Below are 12,371 nucleotides of genomic sequence, written 5' to 3'. Positions count from 1 at the left end.
AAAGAGGGTAGAACGCACAGCCAGTGATCCAACAAATGTTAAGTTCCGTATGTGGTTCTGTTGTTGAAGAGAGAGGTGCTAAAGAATCTAAACTCGGACTTGTGCTACAGGCCTAATGTGTCGTGTCTCCTTCTTGGCCTATGACTCACCATTATTCGCATATTTAAGGTGCTGATTTAATTCAGTCCTCTATAAAGCTTGTTTCCACCAAGTCGGTTCAGTTTGCATAGTACGCATTCAATACCTGACCGGTACCGACCCACTTTTCAAGGTATTTTGCCAGGTGGTGGTTGCAGTTGTACAGTAAAGGTGGAAGGCGACTCTATGCTGTCCATTAATTGGTTCACAGAGAATTGATACTGCGTGGAACAGAAAGAGGTTTTATTTCCATATTTTTCCAGACTATAAGCCGCTTCGGAGTATATTTCGCTCCGTAAATTTCTTTCTGCTTCTAGATTACCGTTTCAGACTGCATGTTTCACTACTTGTAGCTTGTAATCTGCAGAATGTGATTTTCTTTTTGGGGGTATTTGTGTTCCGTCTTTCTCAGTTGTCTTTATAAGCGCCACACATGAACAGACACACAGACTGAACCATGTGACCCTCCAAACCATAGAATAAGAAAGAAAGGATGCGCATAAGTCTGTCGTGTTCCGCTTATGGAGTTATTATGGAGTATAAGACAACGAAATATCAAGAGAATGTCCACTGAGGTGAGTCATGTCCTTCGAAATATTCAGATATGATGTTGGCTTGTCGTCAAAGCTCACTTCTGGTCACGTAACTGCGACGAGGCGGTGGTTGGTTGGTGATGTCATCATTCTCGTATTGCCTGTATACACGGCAACGACAAGCCGGTGTTTTCAGATTTTCCTGCTCCTGAAGCCGAAAAAAATAAGGTCACCCAGAACGCCGTTCCCGTGTGGATGAGAGGCTGACACGATAAAATTCTTTGCCGTTTTGACCTGAAAACGTTTCCGTGTAGAAAGCCCCTCAATTGTCTTTAGAAGTTGTTTACATTGTAAATTTTCAGTGGTACAGGAGTGATAGGAGTAGCAGATACTAGCACACAAGCCTACAAGGCCCTCTCGCTGCTGTCATTCTTATCTATAAGTCACTCCGGAGTACAAGTCGCAGGACCAGCCAAACCATGAAAAAAGTGTGACTCATCGTCCGGAAAATACGGCAGTTGGTGAGTTGCATGCGAACATCAAGCAAAATACGGAGCTGATGCAGCTGCGGCCACCCTGCCTATACATCGTGCGTTGGGGGCACAACAGCTCAATCGGGATTTTACAGATCAGAACCGCACCACAATAAACTGGACCGCTTGGTGGAAATGTGGCTTAATGAGTCGTTTACGCAACACCATTTTGCACTGTAAGCGAATGAATGCTGGTGTTATTTTAGCCATTTGTTTACAGAACAGCAGCATTTTGGAGCTTGAAAAACACACGGGGCCGTTTCCATGTGTTCATTTTTATTTTACAACGCATTAACAAGTTAAATTTTGGCCACTTGTTCACAGGAACAGAATTTTCTGAGTAAATATGCAAAAACAAGGCTCTGGTTTTTGAAAGCTCTGACATAACCATTACTATGCAAAGAGTGAAAGATGGAGGATGTGCAAATGCGCAAGTACGTCACATTTGTTCATGAATGGCAGTGCACAGGGCTGCTGTTGTGTGGCGCTCAAGATAATATTATTCCTCATGCTTCTACAGTGAAGTGTACATTTAAGTGGAAAGTGGAAAACACAACTCCCATAATTCAAAAGCTCAACCCAAATATAGACTGAATACAGTATTAAAAATACACTTTGGGTAGGACAATGAGGACAAGCAGTTGTTGCAAGCACACGTGGGACTGGCATGGAATATATGCAAATTTGTGTTTTCAGGAGCTTTTGCAGTGCTGTGTGAATTGGTAGAAAAACTTGTCATTCAGTGGAACTTCTAAAAAATTTAAAGACACAATATTTGTATTTTTATTAGCTATTACTAGTTAGCTTTTTATTAGCATTACTGAAATGAAAACAGAGGACATGCATGCATGCGTGAATACATCATAACCACAACGTTAGCCCCTTTTCCATCAAAAGTCCAGGGACTTTTAGCTCCTGGTAACTATCGTTCCTGGAACTAAAAGGTTCTGGTGGCCCCGTGTGTGTGGTCTGGGTTTTTACACAGAAAGTCAAGGCTTTCTTTCAAGCTTGTCCACTGTGTCCAACACAGTTAGAAAGTTGAATGATGAATTCATGAGGGTCGATTACTCCTTATGGTCACTTTCAGCTGTAAGTAACAATACATAAAGAATAAATGACAGTGTTGAGATTACGGCGACAACAGGAGCACATTTTGTTCATTTAGCTTTAGCTTTAGCCTGTTGACTGTGAGCATTAGCATTCGGTGCACTAGGATTTTGTCTAATTACTAGAATTCACGAGATGAGACGATGCACGAGATTGGGTCCACGAGAACACGACGAGACGAGATTTTAACATTAATTTTTAGAAAAGCACAGTTAAAAAACATGACTGGACAAACACATTTTTATTTAACCGAGTCAAAAACAATGGAGATTTGTTTTTAAATGTTCATTGGCCCACAAATTGACGCTAAACAATATTATTTTCATAATTTTTTGAGACCAAATAAACCACTAGTGTTATGATGATGTATAATAATAATTAATAATATATATACAGTATATATATATATATATATATATATAAAATAATATATTGTAATAATGCAATATTTTCTCTAATCGGTCATCTTCCACTGTAAAGTTGTGGAATTGCTGTTTCTGACGTATTTTCTCACAGGCAATTTGTACTGTTTAATGTTTGCAGCATTTCTCGAGCCAGCTTTTCAACTGTATTAAAGAGCAGCATTTCTTTTTGTTGATGACTTTCTGTGAACGCACACCATTTTGCGCTTCTCCGTTTGTATTTACTTTGTCGACCAAACGTCTCAGTGAGTGTTGACTATTGGGACGAAGGCTGAAGTCTCTGCATGTGCAACTTTTTTTCCCAGATGGGAAAACTGAGTCGGGTAGATATGTTTGAGGTGGGCAAGTTCATTTAGTTGGCTTTTATGTCGCTACCGCTTTCAAATAAATTGGGCGTACTGGCTCGTTCGTGTTGATGGGCTCACCTTGCCCATTAATATTCCCACACGGGAGCTGTGGCATTTGGCTGGCCAGGATCTGTTTCCCTCACGTTACCTTGCATTGCTTCTCACGAAGCTCCTCTCACTGTGTGTCGTTGTATGTATGCTAGTGGCCCCGCCTACTACAGACAAAGCGACTGTATGATTGACAAGAGGTCTCGGTGTGTTTGCCATGGAATATATGTCTGAAGCATGTAGATGCTAAACCAGTGCAGAGTGAACTGTTTTACGCGTGCACATGGCAATATATGGAGGCTGGAAAAATGATCGAGTTAATTTTTATTTATTGTGTGATTAATTAATCAATTTATTATTGCGAGTTTTTTTTCTAAATGAGAAATGTTGTCACATTTTAACGTCGCAAGATCTTGTGATACCCCTACTAGCTACACAAATGGCGTCTATAATAGCTTCTATAATAGCATGCAACAAGACAATATAGTGACTAGTTGATGTGATTTACCTTCTTTCCACTCGTTTACTGCTTCCTCTATTGCAAAAAAATCACTGAGCTCGGTGAAGGGAGCGGCAACAAGGAGGCCGAGGAGCAGCGGGTTGCTGACCCCTGCTCTATTGCGACACATCCTCAAGCTACGAGCTTGCTGAATTGGCCATATGGCTTGTTGGTACCGTAATTGGACGAACTGCTAATGTTCTTCATCTTCTTATGTTATTGCTTAAGTTTCTTTGGCTTTTCACCAATTCAATTGGGCATGTATCTTACATTTAGATCCATCAGTTTGTCGGCTATTCCTCCACAGACTCGGTTGTTTTGCATCACCGTTTAGTTTTGCCAGACATATTCCTCTGTAAATACATTCAAAAACGTCTGCACGCTTCTTGTAGCTTTGCATATTGAAATACAGCTTGTAAATAGAATAAAACAAGTTGTTCCCGCACACTAGATTAAACATGGCGGTCGTCGTGAGTGAATAGAAACGCCCCAACTTTGTCGTTGGCCCAGCCCGCCCCTGACAAGTTCCGGGAACTTTCTAAAAAGAGCAAGGAGGAACAAAATATGCTGAAGAGGAAATGTAATGAAATGTAGAGGAATCATAGATTTTGGAGGGAAGGCAGGGTAGATGGGAAAGTTCCTGTAGAGGAAACGTACCTGTTCCTGCTTACAGTACAATGCTTCTCTAGAAATGTATACATTTACTACACTTCTCATGTGTCCAGTTCAGTTGCATTACTTACAAATGTACAAATTTGCCTTGACACAGCACGCAATTGAGGCACATGTATAGGAGTGTTTCATTTTGAAGTGATGACGCCAACTACTGGCCTGGCATGCATATTTGCGTTTTCTTTTTGCAGGTGGGTGTGAATTGTGGTTGTTTTGTCAATGTTGCTGTCAGTATAAGAAACCTAGTCTATGATTTGGATTGCATTTGAGTTGGATAACATGCCGCCATCATGTGTTACATAAATGTACAGGTGCTTGTGTTATGGATTATGTATGTGCTACCAATAAATGTCTGTTTGGAGCAGTGTGGCCAATCACATTTCCCTGGTGGTTAGAGCGCCTCATATCATAGACTGCACTCCCTTCACAGAATGAGGGAATATTTGGACTGCTTGGACGCATGAGGCTGAAGCTGTATCATGCGTAGCGCCAGTCCCACAGTGCATTCCTGCTGAGCAGGAGGTATTTCTTGTTTATTATCTAAGCCTGGTTACAAGGTGCAGGTTGGGATGGAGTAGGACTCGGTGTCCTGTTTATTTTCATACCGGCACCGCCTCACAAAGAAAATACAGAATGCGCTGCATTTTCTGCAGCCCTTTGATGCATGTTAAAGTTTGTTTCTTTAAGCTTTCTTCTGAAAGCACATCTACGCAGCGCAGCTTCATCACACTGGAGGGAAACTGCTGCTCACTGAACACGTCAGGTGTTTTCCGACGAGCTGAAGCATGTGCTTGTGTGCGGTTTCCTCACTGAATAAATCTGAGCTTCTGTATATTATCTTCAAGCCAATTTGACCATTTGAATTTTACCTCGTCAGTTTCGATCACAAGGAAATCCCTATTTTCAGGCTTGTCACGGTGCCTCTCGGTACTCTCGGAAAGAACCACAGAAATGTCTACTAAAATGTGTAGTTTTGGATCCACTTCAGTAAGAGTTGGTGGAGAACAGAGTGGCTGAGTTAAAAGAAAAAAAACGCAGCATGGACATGTCCATGGGCAGACGGGAAAAGTTTGGACTCCACTCACCCATGTGAGCCAGCAATTAGGAGGCTTGACTGAACACTTTGTCTGCTGGCCTGTTTAGAGAGCTGTCCAGAGAGAGTGCGAAGATGAAAGAGCGAGATGTGAGGAGAAAGCAACAGGGGAAAAAAAAGTGAACACCACCTTTCATAATCTAATATGTGAAACACAAACAATAAACATTACTTTTAACGCTGCACTCAGGTGACCCTCATATGCACACTTCTGTGACGACTCGAGCTTCATGATAACACAACCCTAACTCTTCCTCGCTCTCTCTGCATGAATGCTGAGAAGTTAACTACTGAGCTGCTGCTAAGCCAATCTCGGTCCCCCCACAGCTATCCAATCAGATTGTCTTACAGCACCCTGGGCAGTGGACATCGGAGATCGTCTTCTTATTGGGTTTGGCAAGGGCAAGGGGCTGGTGTGTGACCGCAGCATAAGCTTGTACACGTGACAGGGATAGTGCCCCATTGTATTCCCACGGAATACAATTCTAATCATGGAATGGGAGTGTGGCATTTTTGCTTTTATCTCTAGTGATGTATGTGGAGAATTCGCCCTTAAAAAAACCTCAGATTGGCACGCTAACTAGCGTAGATGGTGCCAGTGCTAACAGGGGTGCTAGCTGCTCTAGCTGCTAGTAACTCTACTCCTAGGATAACATGTTGGCTTGCAGCTGCCTACTTACTGTCCTCCTGCTGCTGTGTCATTGCATTTGGAAGAGGAGAGAGCAGTGGAGGGTGGGGGTGGGGGGGCGTGGAGTGCTACACGCTCTATTAAGACGGATGGGAGTCAAAAGGGTCAGGGAGACTGCAGAAGCAACCTTGGTTCTCTCCATTTCCATCATCACCACATCCCGCTTGCAAACTTTTTTCCAATTGTGTTGGGACACATTCTGGCTTCACACACACACACACACACACACACACACACACACACACACATGCTCACTCTCCAAGTGGTGAGTGTGTTCACCATCCAAAGTCAGGGCCAGAAATCAGATGGTCTGATCATCCTGAGGCCTCTGACACTCACGTTACACTGGTTTGAGTTTCAGTGCTGCAGCAGCTTAATGGAAATAGACATGTAGTCATTCTCCACCTGTGTCGCCATGTGACTAAGACATAGGAGTGATTTTTCTCACCCTTTTGGTACATTTGAAGAGGTCATTTGCACAAATATACAGAGCTGCTACAATTAACTGATGATTAATCAATTATCCAAATAATAGACAACTATTTTAGTATGCGATTAATCATTTTTTGATTTAAAAATGTGACTATCCTCTGATTTCAGCCTCTCAAATGTGAATATTTAAAAAAAAATTCGTAGTCATCCATGAACCTATTATCTTGTCGATGTTTTGGGCAAAACAAGATATTCAAACACATCAGCGTTGACTTTGGAAAGTGGTGATTGACATTTTTGCTTCTTTTCTGATATCTTGCTAACTGTTTGTGTTTGGTTCATACCGATTTGGTAAGTCTAGGGCCTAACCGGTCACGCGATTAATCGAAACAAGCTTCAGATTAATCGACTAAGAATATAATTGCTAGTTGCAGCTAGGCCTGTCACAATAATCAATAAATCAATTAATCGTACGATAAATAAAAACGAAGTCGATCATTTTTGCAGCCTTGATAAATTGACATGTGGAGGCGTGTTTGTTTTCCTCCTCTCTCTCTAGCAAACAGGGTGGATGACGAGAGGTTTCATTCACTTTGTGCATCTACCTCAACACCAGGGCGCTTTGGTTCTATAGCGGAATGAATGGAGTCAGTGAACCCTCCTGTCACTCACTCAGTCTCTTTGTCTCAGTGACGAGAGGCGGGGCTGCAAGCGAGCGCACGCAGAGCAGCAGCACTCCGTGTGCACTCGCTGGCTGTATGTGTCGTGCGCTACACGATCGAAGACTTTCATCGTGCCCGTTGTGTATAATACACGATCTGATGTCACTTTCAGCCCGTTTGCGCATTGTTACTTTGTGACATGAAAGTGAAATAAATAATACAGAACGGCGGAGCTTACGTTTCAGCTGATTCCCGAAGTATGACACCTCATTGTGCACCAAACGCATCCAAAACATGTACTTTGACCAAACTCCAACAAAATCTTACGCCCCATTGAACGTAAACACCGTATTCCACACACAATGTTGCTATAAGTGAATCAAGGGGATGTATATGCAAATGGACTGACATCTGCATTGACAGACAGTGTGAACTTGCGAAGAGTATTTCTGCATAATTTCTCCTTTTTTTGGGTTAATATCCAGACGTGTTCATTAGAGGGCTTTTCTGTCTTTTTTTGTTTTTGTTTTATTTATTTATTTTATTTAAAAGTTCTTCAAAGTTCTTCAACATTCCAATTACAATGTTAAATACTCTTGAGAAAGTTGCTTTCGATGCGGTGTACTCACATTATTATGCCGTGTATTATCATTACATTAAGGAAAAAATGGTCGCAAAATACTGTAATGTTGACAATAATATTGTTTATTGGCAATAGTCTGTGGAACAATTATCGTCCGGCAAAATTTGTTACTGTGACAGGCCTAGTTGCAGCTCTACAAACATAGATCTGTTTATTTTTTCATTTAAGGCAATATTTCTCAGACCAGAGTTGGATTACAAAAAATGATAAAACCAGACACTCTAGTTTTGCGAATGAACTCTTCATTTACACAATCTTGTAAAAATATCTTTTCTTTGCATTCACCTCATGCATCCCATGTTATTAATGCACCCAAACACTTAAAACACATTAACCAGCCTACCATTTGATCACATGGACGACTGGACAAGCGTACAGCAGTAGTAGGCGGCTAACTAGCTAGCAACTAGCACAAGAAGCTAATGTAGCGGTTCTTCTTTTTATCAAACAGCAGAAACAGATGGGATTCCAAAGCACACCAGTCACAGAAGTTCATATTCAAAGTATATTAATATTGTATATTAATGACATGTGTAAAGTGACGAAAGACTTAAAGTTAGTATTATTTGCGGGTGATACTACTGCTTTTTGTTCTTCCTACTCCCTTATGTCATGTATTCCACCGTAACTCGTAATAAAATGAAACCATTACCAAAGTCACAAACAGATGCTACCGGCTGAGAGGCCTATCAAGCCATCAGCAAAGCAACAATAACAGGAAGTACAAACCTACCACAATAAAACCAATAATGGCGCTAAACATTGTGTAACAGAACCAAACCTGCTCAGTCAACCATGGCAGTCACCTCTGTCTATCACGGCCCTGAAGCAATGGACAAAAGTAATGGGTACAGTTGGCGAGCCCAGACTGTCTGCCATGGTTAAGTACTGCACGGAAGGAAGCTAACTTTCAGATGTGCTTGTAAGCGTTATATACTGCCCTCTTCCTGTTCCAGCTGTTCCAGTTTTTCAAATAAAGAAATGATTGCCGTTTCATGGCTGACTATGGCCTGTTATTAGTCCAAAAATAGGCGTAATTAATCAAATTTCACGTATTCATGGCCTAAATTTAGAATTTTCAAGCATAAAAAAATGTCGAAATGAACGAAAATACATATTCAGAAGGCATTCAGAAGATGCATTCAAAAATGTGATATGTATCATTCTACTAGTCAGCTACGTGTTGGTAATGTTACATTGATGAGACAACAGCCACAGCAGGAAGTACGCTGTCCATAAAAAAACAACAAACTCTCCGAATGTTATCGTGTGAATCTGTTATGTCTTATATTTAATTTTCTGTTATTATGTCTACTATGTTGGGTAATATGAGTGTAACGGTGACTATAGTGGTTTTATTTCATGTCTAGAGGGCTCTAATCATGATAAAAAGTGTATTTAGAAGGTCGTAAACAGGTTTTTGAATGTGTGTGTTTTTCATGGTAAACACGGATGACCAAGTGATGAAGGTTTTAAGAGCCTCCTTCAGAGACCCGCTTTCAAAAGCATGTGTTTTTCATCTCCAGACCATCGTTGTCGTACAAACGAGCAACCAAATCAGATCTTGTGTTTTCGAAAGTCCACATTCACACAGAGCAGCAAAAACATCAGAAAACACCCGTCATCTGCAGGCCATGCGTTTGCATTCCAACTGCTTATGCTCCTGGTTTTATCCAAAGCCCCGTGTTCCGCCATCACGGTTTTGAATGTGACATACTTGCACGCATCCTCTGCTTTTTAGTGTTAAACAAGAACGAAAATGCCGGTGTTTTCAAGAACTCCACGCTTTGCTCTTCATAACACTTTCGTCATTTAAACAAGCGGCCAAAATGACACCGCTGTCACCCGTCTTCGGTTCAAATCGGTCGTGTGTAAACGGGCCCTTAACATTGGAAAACACATTGAAGAATTCAAGCAGAAGCTCCAAAACTCTCCTGCCAGTGAAGGGCGAGCGAGGGGAGGGTTTAGAGGGGTGACGGTGGGGGGTGTAGCTGGTGAGAAACAGGAGGAGGAGGAATATGAATAGGGCAGTGGAGTGAGTGCAAATAGGAACGTGGAGGGAGAAGGAGAAGAAAAGGAGCGCATGTTGACAAAGGCCCTTGTTCACCCCCCTTTCAGATGCAAAGTGTTTGTCAGCAAATTTTCTATCTTGCATCAAAACTTTCTCCTCGTTTGATCCCTCCGTTATTCAGCATTACAGTTTCCCATTTTCTCCCCTTTCTTTTTCTCCTCTCCCCCTATTGAAATGAGGTTGTTCTTCTAATTGAAATTCTTTACAAGGTCTCCAAGGGAATTGTAAACTTTGCGGTGAAAGACGGCGAGCGAACGAATGAAAGGAGCAAGGAGGGAAGAATTTCCGCGAGTGTCTTGTGATTATTCATGCTTCTTATCGATTGTCAGAAAGAGTGTGTTTTTCATTTTACACCCACACACACACACACACACACACACACACACACACACACACACATCACTTTTTCTCCCCTCACTCTCTTTTCTCCTTTGTCACCTGTCACCCCTCCCTCTCCCTCCACCCTCTCCATCTGTTTTCCCCTCTTTCTCCAATGCTAAAGAGGGACAATGGCACCCCATGCTGTGTAATGATGTGTGTGTGTTAATGTCCGAGCCCATCCAAGTCTTTGCTTTGTTCTCACAGGTTGACGATGCCATGCTTATGTTTGACAAAACAACCAACAGACACAGAGGTGCGTACACAGAATATCACACATCATACTGTACACACACACACACACACACACGTGCGCGTGAAGGTGTGCGGGACCTTAGGAGACGTCACAGAGGGAGAATACATAGGAGTCGTGAACCCTCTAGTCATATTCACGCGCTTTTCCTCCATCCACCCCCCTTGCTTCATTTATCTCTGTCTTCTCACAGCGAGAATGAAGTGCTGCGCCCGCTGAGGGTCGCAATAAAGGGTCAGGATGGTTCCAGGAGAGGATGGCGTTTAATGAGACAAGTGAGGCGTAAGCGGGGGAAGGAAATGAAAGAAGTAAAGGGAGTGTATGATATTGATGAGCCGAGAGGGAAAATAAAAGGGGGTGTGACTAGAAGAGGTGATTTCAGGTGTTGAAGAAGCACCCTATCACCAGCGACAGCTGATTGGCAGGTGGGCCATGTGAGCTTCGTCTCATGTTGCTACTTCTCTGCCTCAGAAAAGAGCTGTGATGAAAGGTGAGGGAAAAGTTTGATGGACGGCGGTCACTCCTGTCCGGTCTATTCCCGTCCATGTCATCAGACTGTAATAGTCTCGTTCCTGCATGCAAGATTGGATCTCATTTCCTGCGCTATTTTCTTAGATCTGCTGATCACACCCCGGATATTTAGCGGTGTCAAAATTTGGGATGTTTTACAATGGCGTCTTTTTAAACACACCACCGGGCATAACAAGATAGTTTTTGTGTCTTCCAGGTTTTGGTTTTGTCACCTTTGAGAATGAAGATGTGGTGGAGAAAGTGTGCGAGATTCACTTCCATGAGATCAACAACAAAATGGTAGGCAAGAGGAGGAAAAACACTTCAAATTGATACACAGACGCTTGCTTGCCACCTCGCGGGGCCACAAGATTACGTCCTATACAAAAAGAAAGCAAAAATCTGCCTTTTTAAACATATTATTGACTTGAAAATGTCAGAAATGTATTAATTTAGCAATATTTTTCTTAGAAACCGCATCAAACTAAGATGCCCGATCAACTAAATAAATGTATCATTTGCTTGCAGCTCCTGGTAGCGTGTAAAATGTGTTAATATATGCAATTCACTCAGATGGGAAGAGTTACAGGCTTTCCTCATTATGTTAATTTTTATTGTCGAATCACTGAACCCGTATTCCCTGCGGTCTCTATAGGTGGAGTGTAAGAAAGCACAGCCTAAAGAGGTGATGACGCCTACAAGTTCAGCTCGAGGTCGATCCAGAGTGATGCCCTACGGGATGGACGCTTTCATGCTGGGCATCGGTATGCTCGGTAAGACATTTTGTGGGATTCCTGTACACGTTTTAATAAATGTAAATATTTACGTGTGTCTACAGTTGGCTTGAATATATTAAATATTTGTGCTGGCGACTTTAAATAAAAGTACACTTATTAAATATTAAAGAATATGAAAGTGCTTCCTGGTTTGTGTGAAGTCACTGCTTCTAGAGGTCAAACATGACACCGCTAGATGCTGTCTGCAGTTGTTTGGTTCCCTCTAGTGGACGTTTACAGCCATGCACAGTCATGGCTGGATCTGCAGTTTGACATCAGAGTTTATACTGTAAATGTTAGCTTCATATCAACAGGCGAATCCTACCAAGACCAATCCTACCAGTATGTCTACTGCACATTGTTGTGTTGTTAGTCAATGTTTCCTTTTTTTCCCCAAACAGGCTACCCAGGTTTCCAGACTGCTACCTACACCAGTCGCAGTTACTCTGGAATCGCACCTGGTTACGCCTACCAGTTCCCAGGTGAGTGTGTGTTTGTGTGTGTGTACATTCTCCTCCCTATTTTTCCACTTTGCACAGGCGAGTCGAGGAGAAGACAGGCCAAAG

The 12,371-nt window shown here is 42.2% G+C and overlaps 1 protein-coding gene across 2 annotated transcripts in view; it reads left to right on the top strand.

Moving 5' to 3' along the window:
• LOC129185920 (RNA-binding protein Musashi homolog 1-like) overlaps window positions 1-12,371 on the top strand; it is a 29,178-nt gene that overhangs the window by 12,040 nt on the left and 4,767 nt on the right. For both annotated transcript variants that reach the window (XM_054783599.1, XM_054783598.1), the window contains exons 7-10: window positions 10,474-10,522; window positions 11,247-11,329; window positions 11,685-11,802; window positions 12,207-12,287. In XM_054783599.1, the coding sequence (XP_054639574.1) occupies window positions 10,474-10,522; window positions 11,247-11,329; window positions 11,685-11,802; window positions 12,207-12,287 (331 nt within the window). The remainder of the gene's footprint in view (window positions 1-10,473; window positions 10,523-11,246; window positions 11,330-11,684; window positions 11,803-12,206; window positions 12,288-12,371) is intronic.

The sequence above is a fragment of the Dunckerocampus dactyliophorus genome, chromosome 8, assembly GCF_027744805.1.
Source record: "Dunckerocampus dactyliophorus isolate RoL2022-P2 chromosome 8, RoL_Ddac_1.1, whole genome shotgun sequence".
Taxonomy (NCBI): domain Eukaryota; kingdom Metazoa; phylum Chordata; class Actinopteri; order Syngnathiformes; family Syngnathidae; genus Dunckerocampus; species Dunckerocampus dactyliophorus.
Note: the sequence above shows the minus strand (reverse complement) of the source record. Positions and strands in the feature narration are given on the sequence as shown.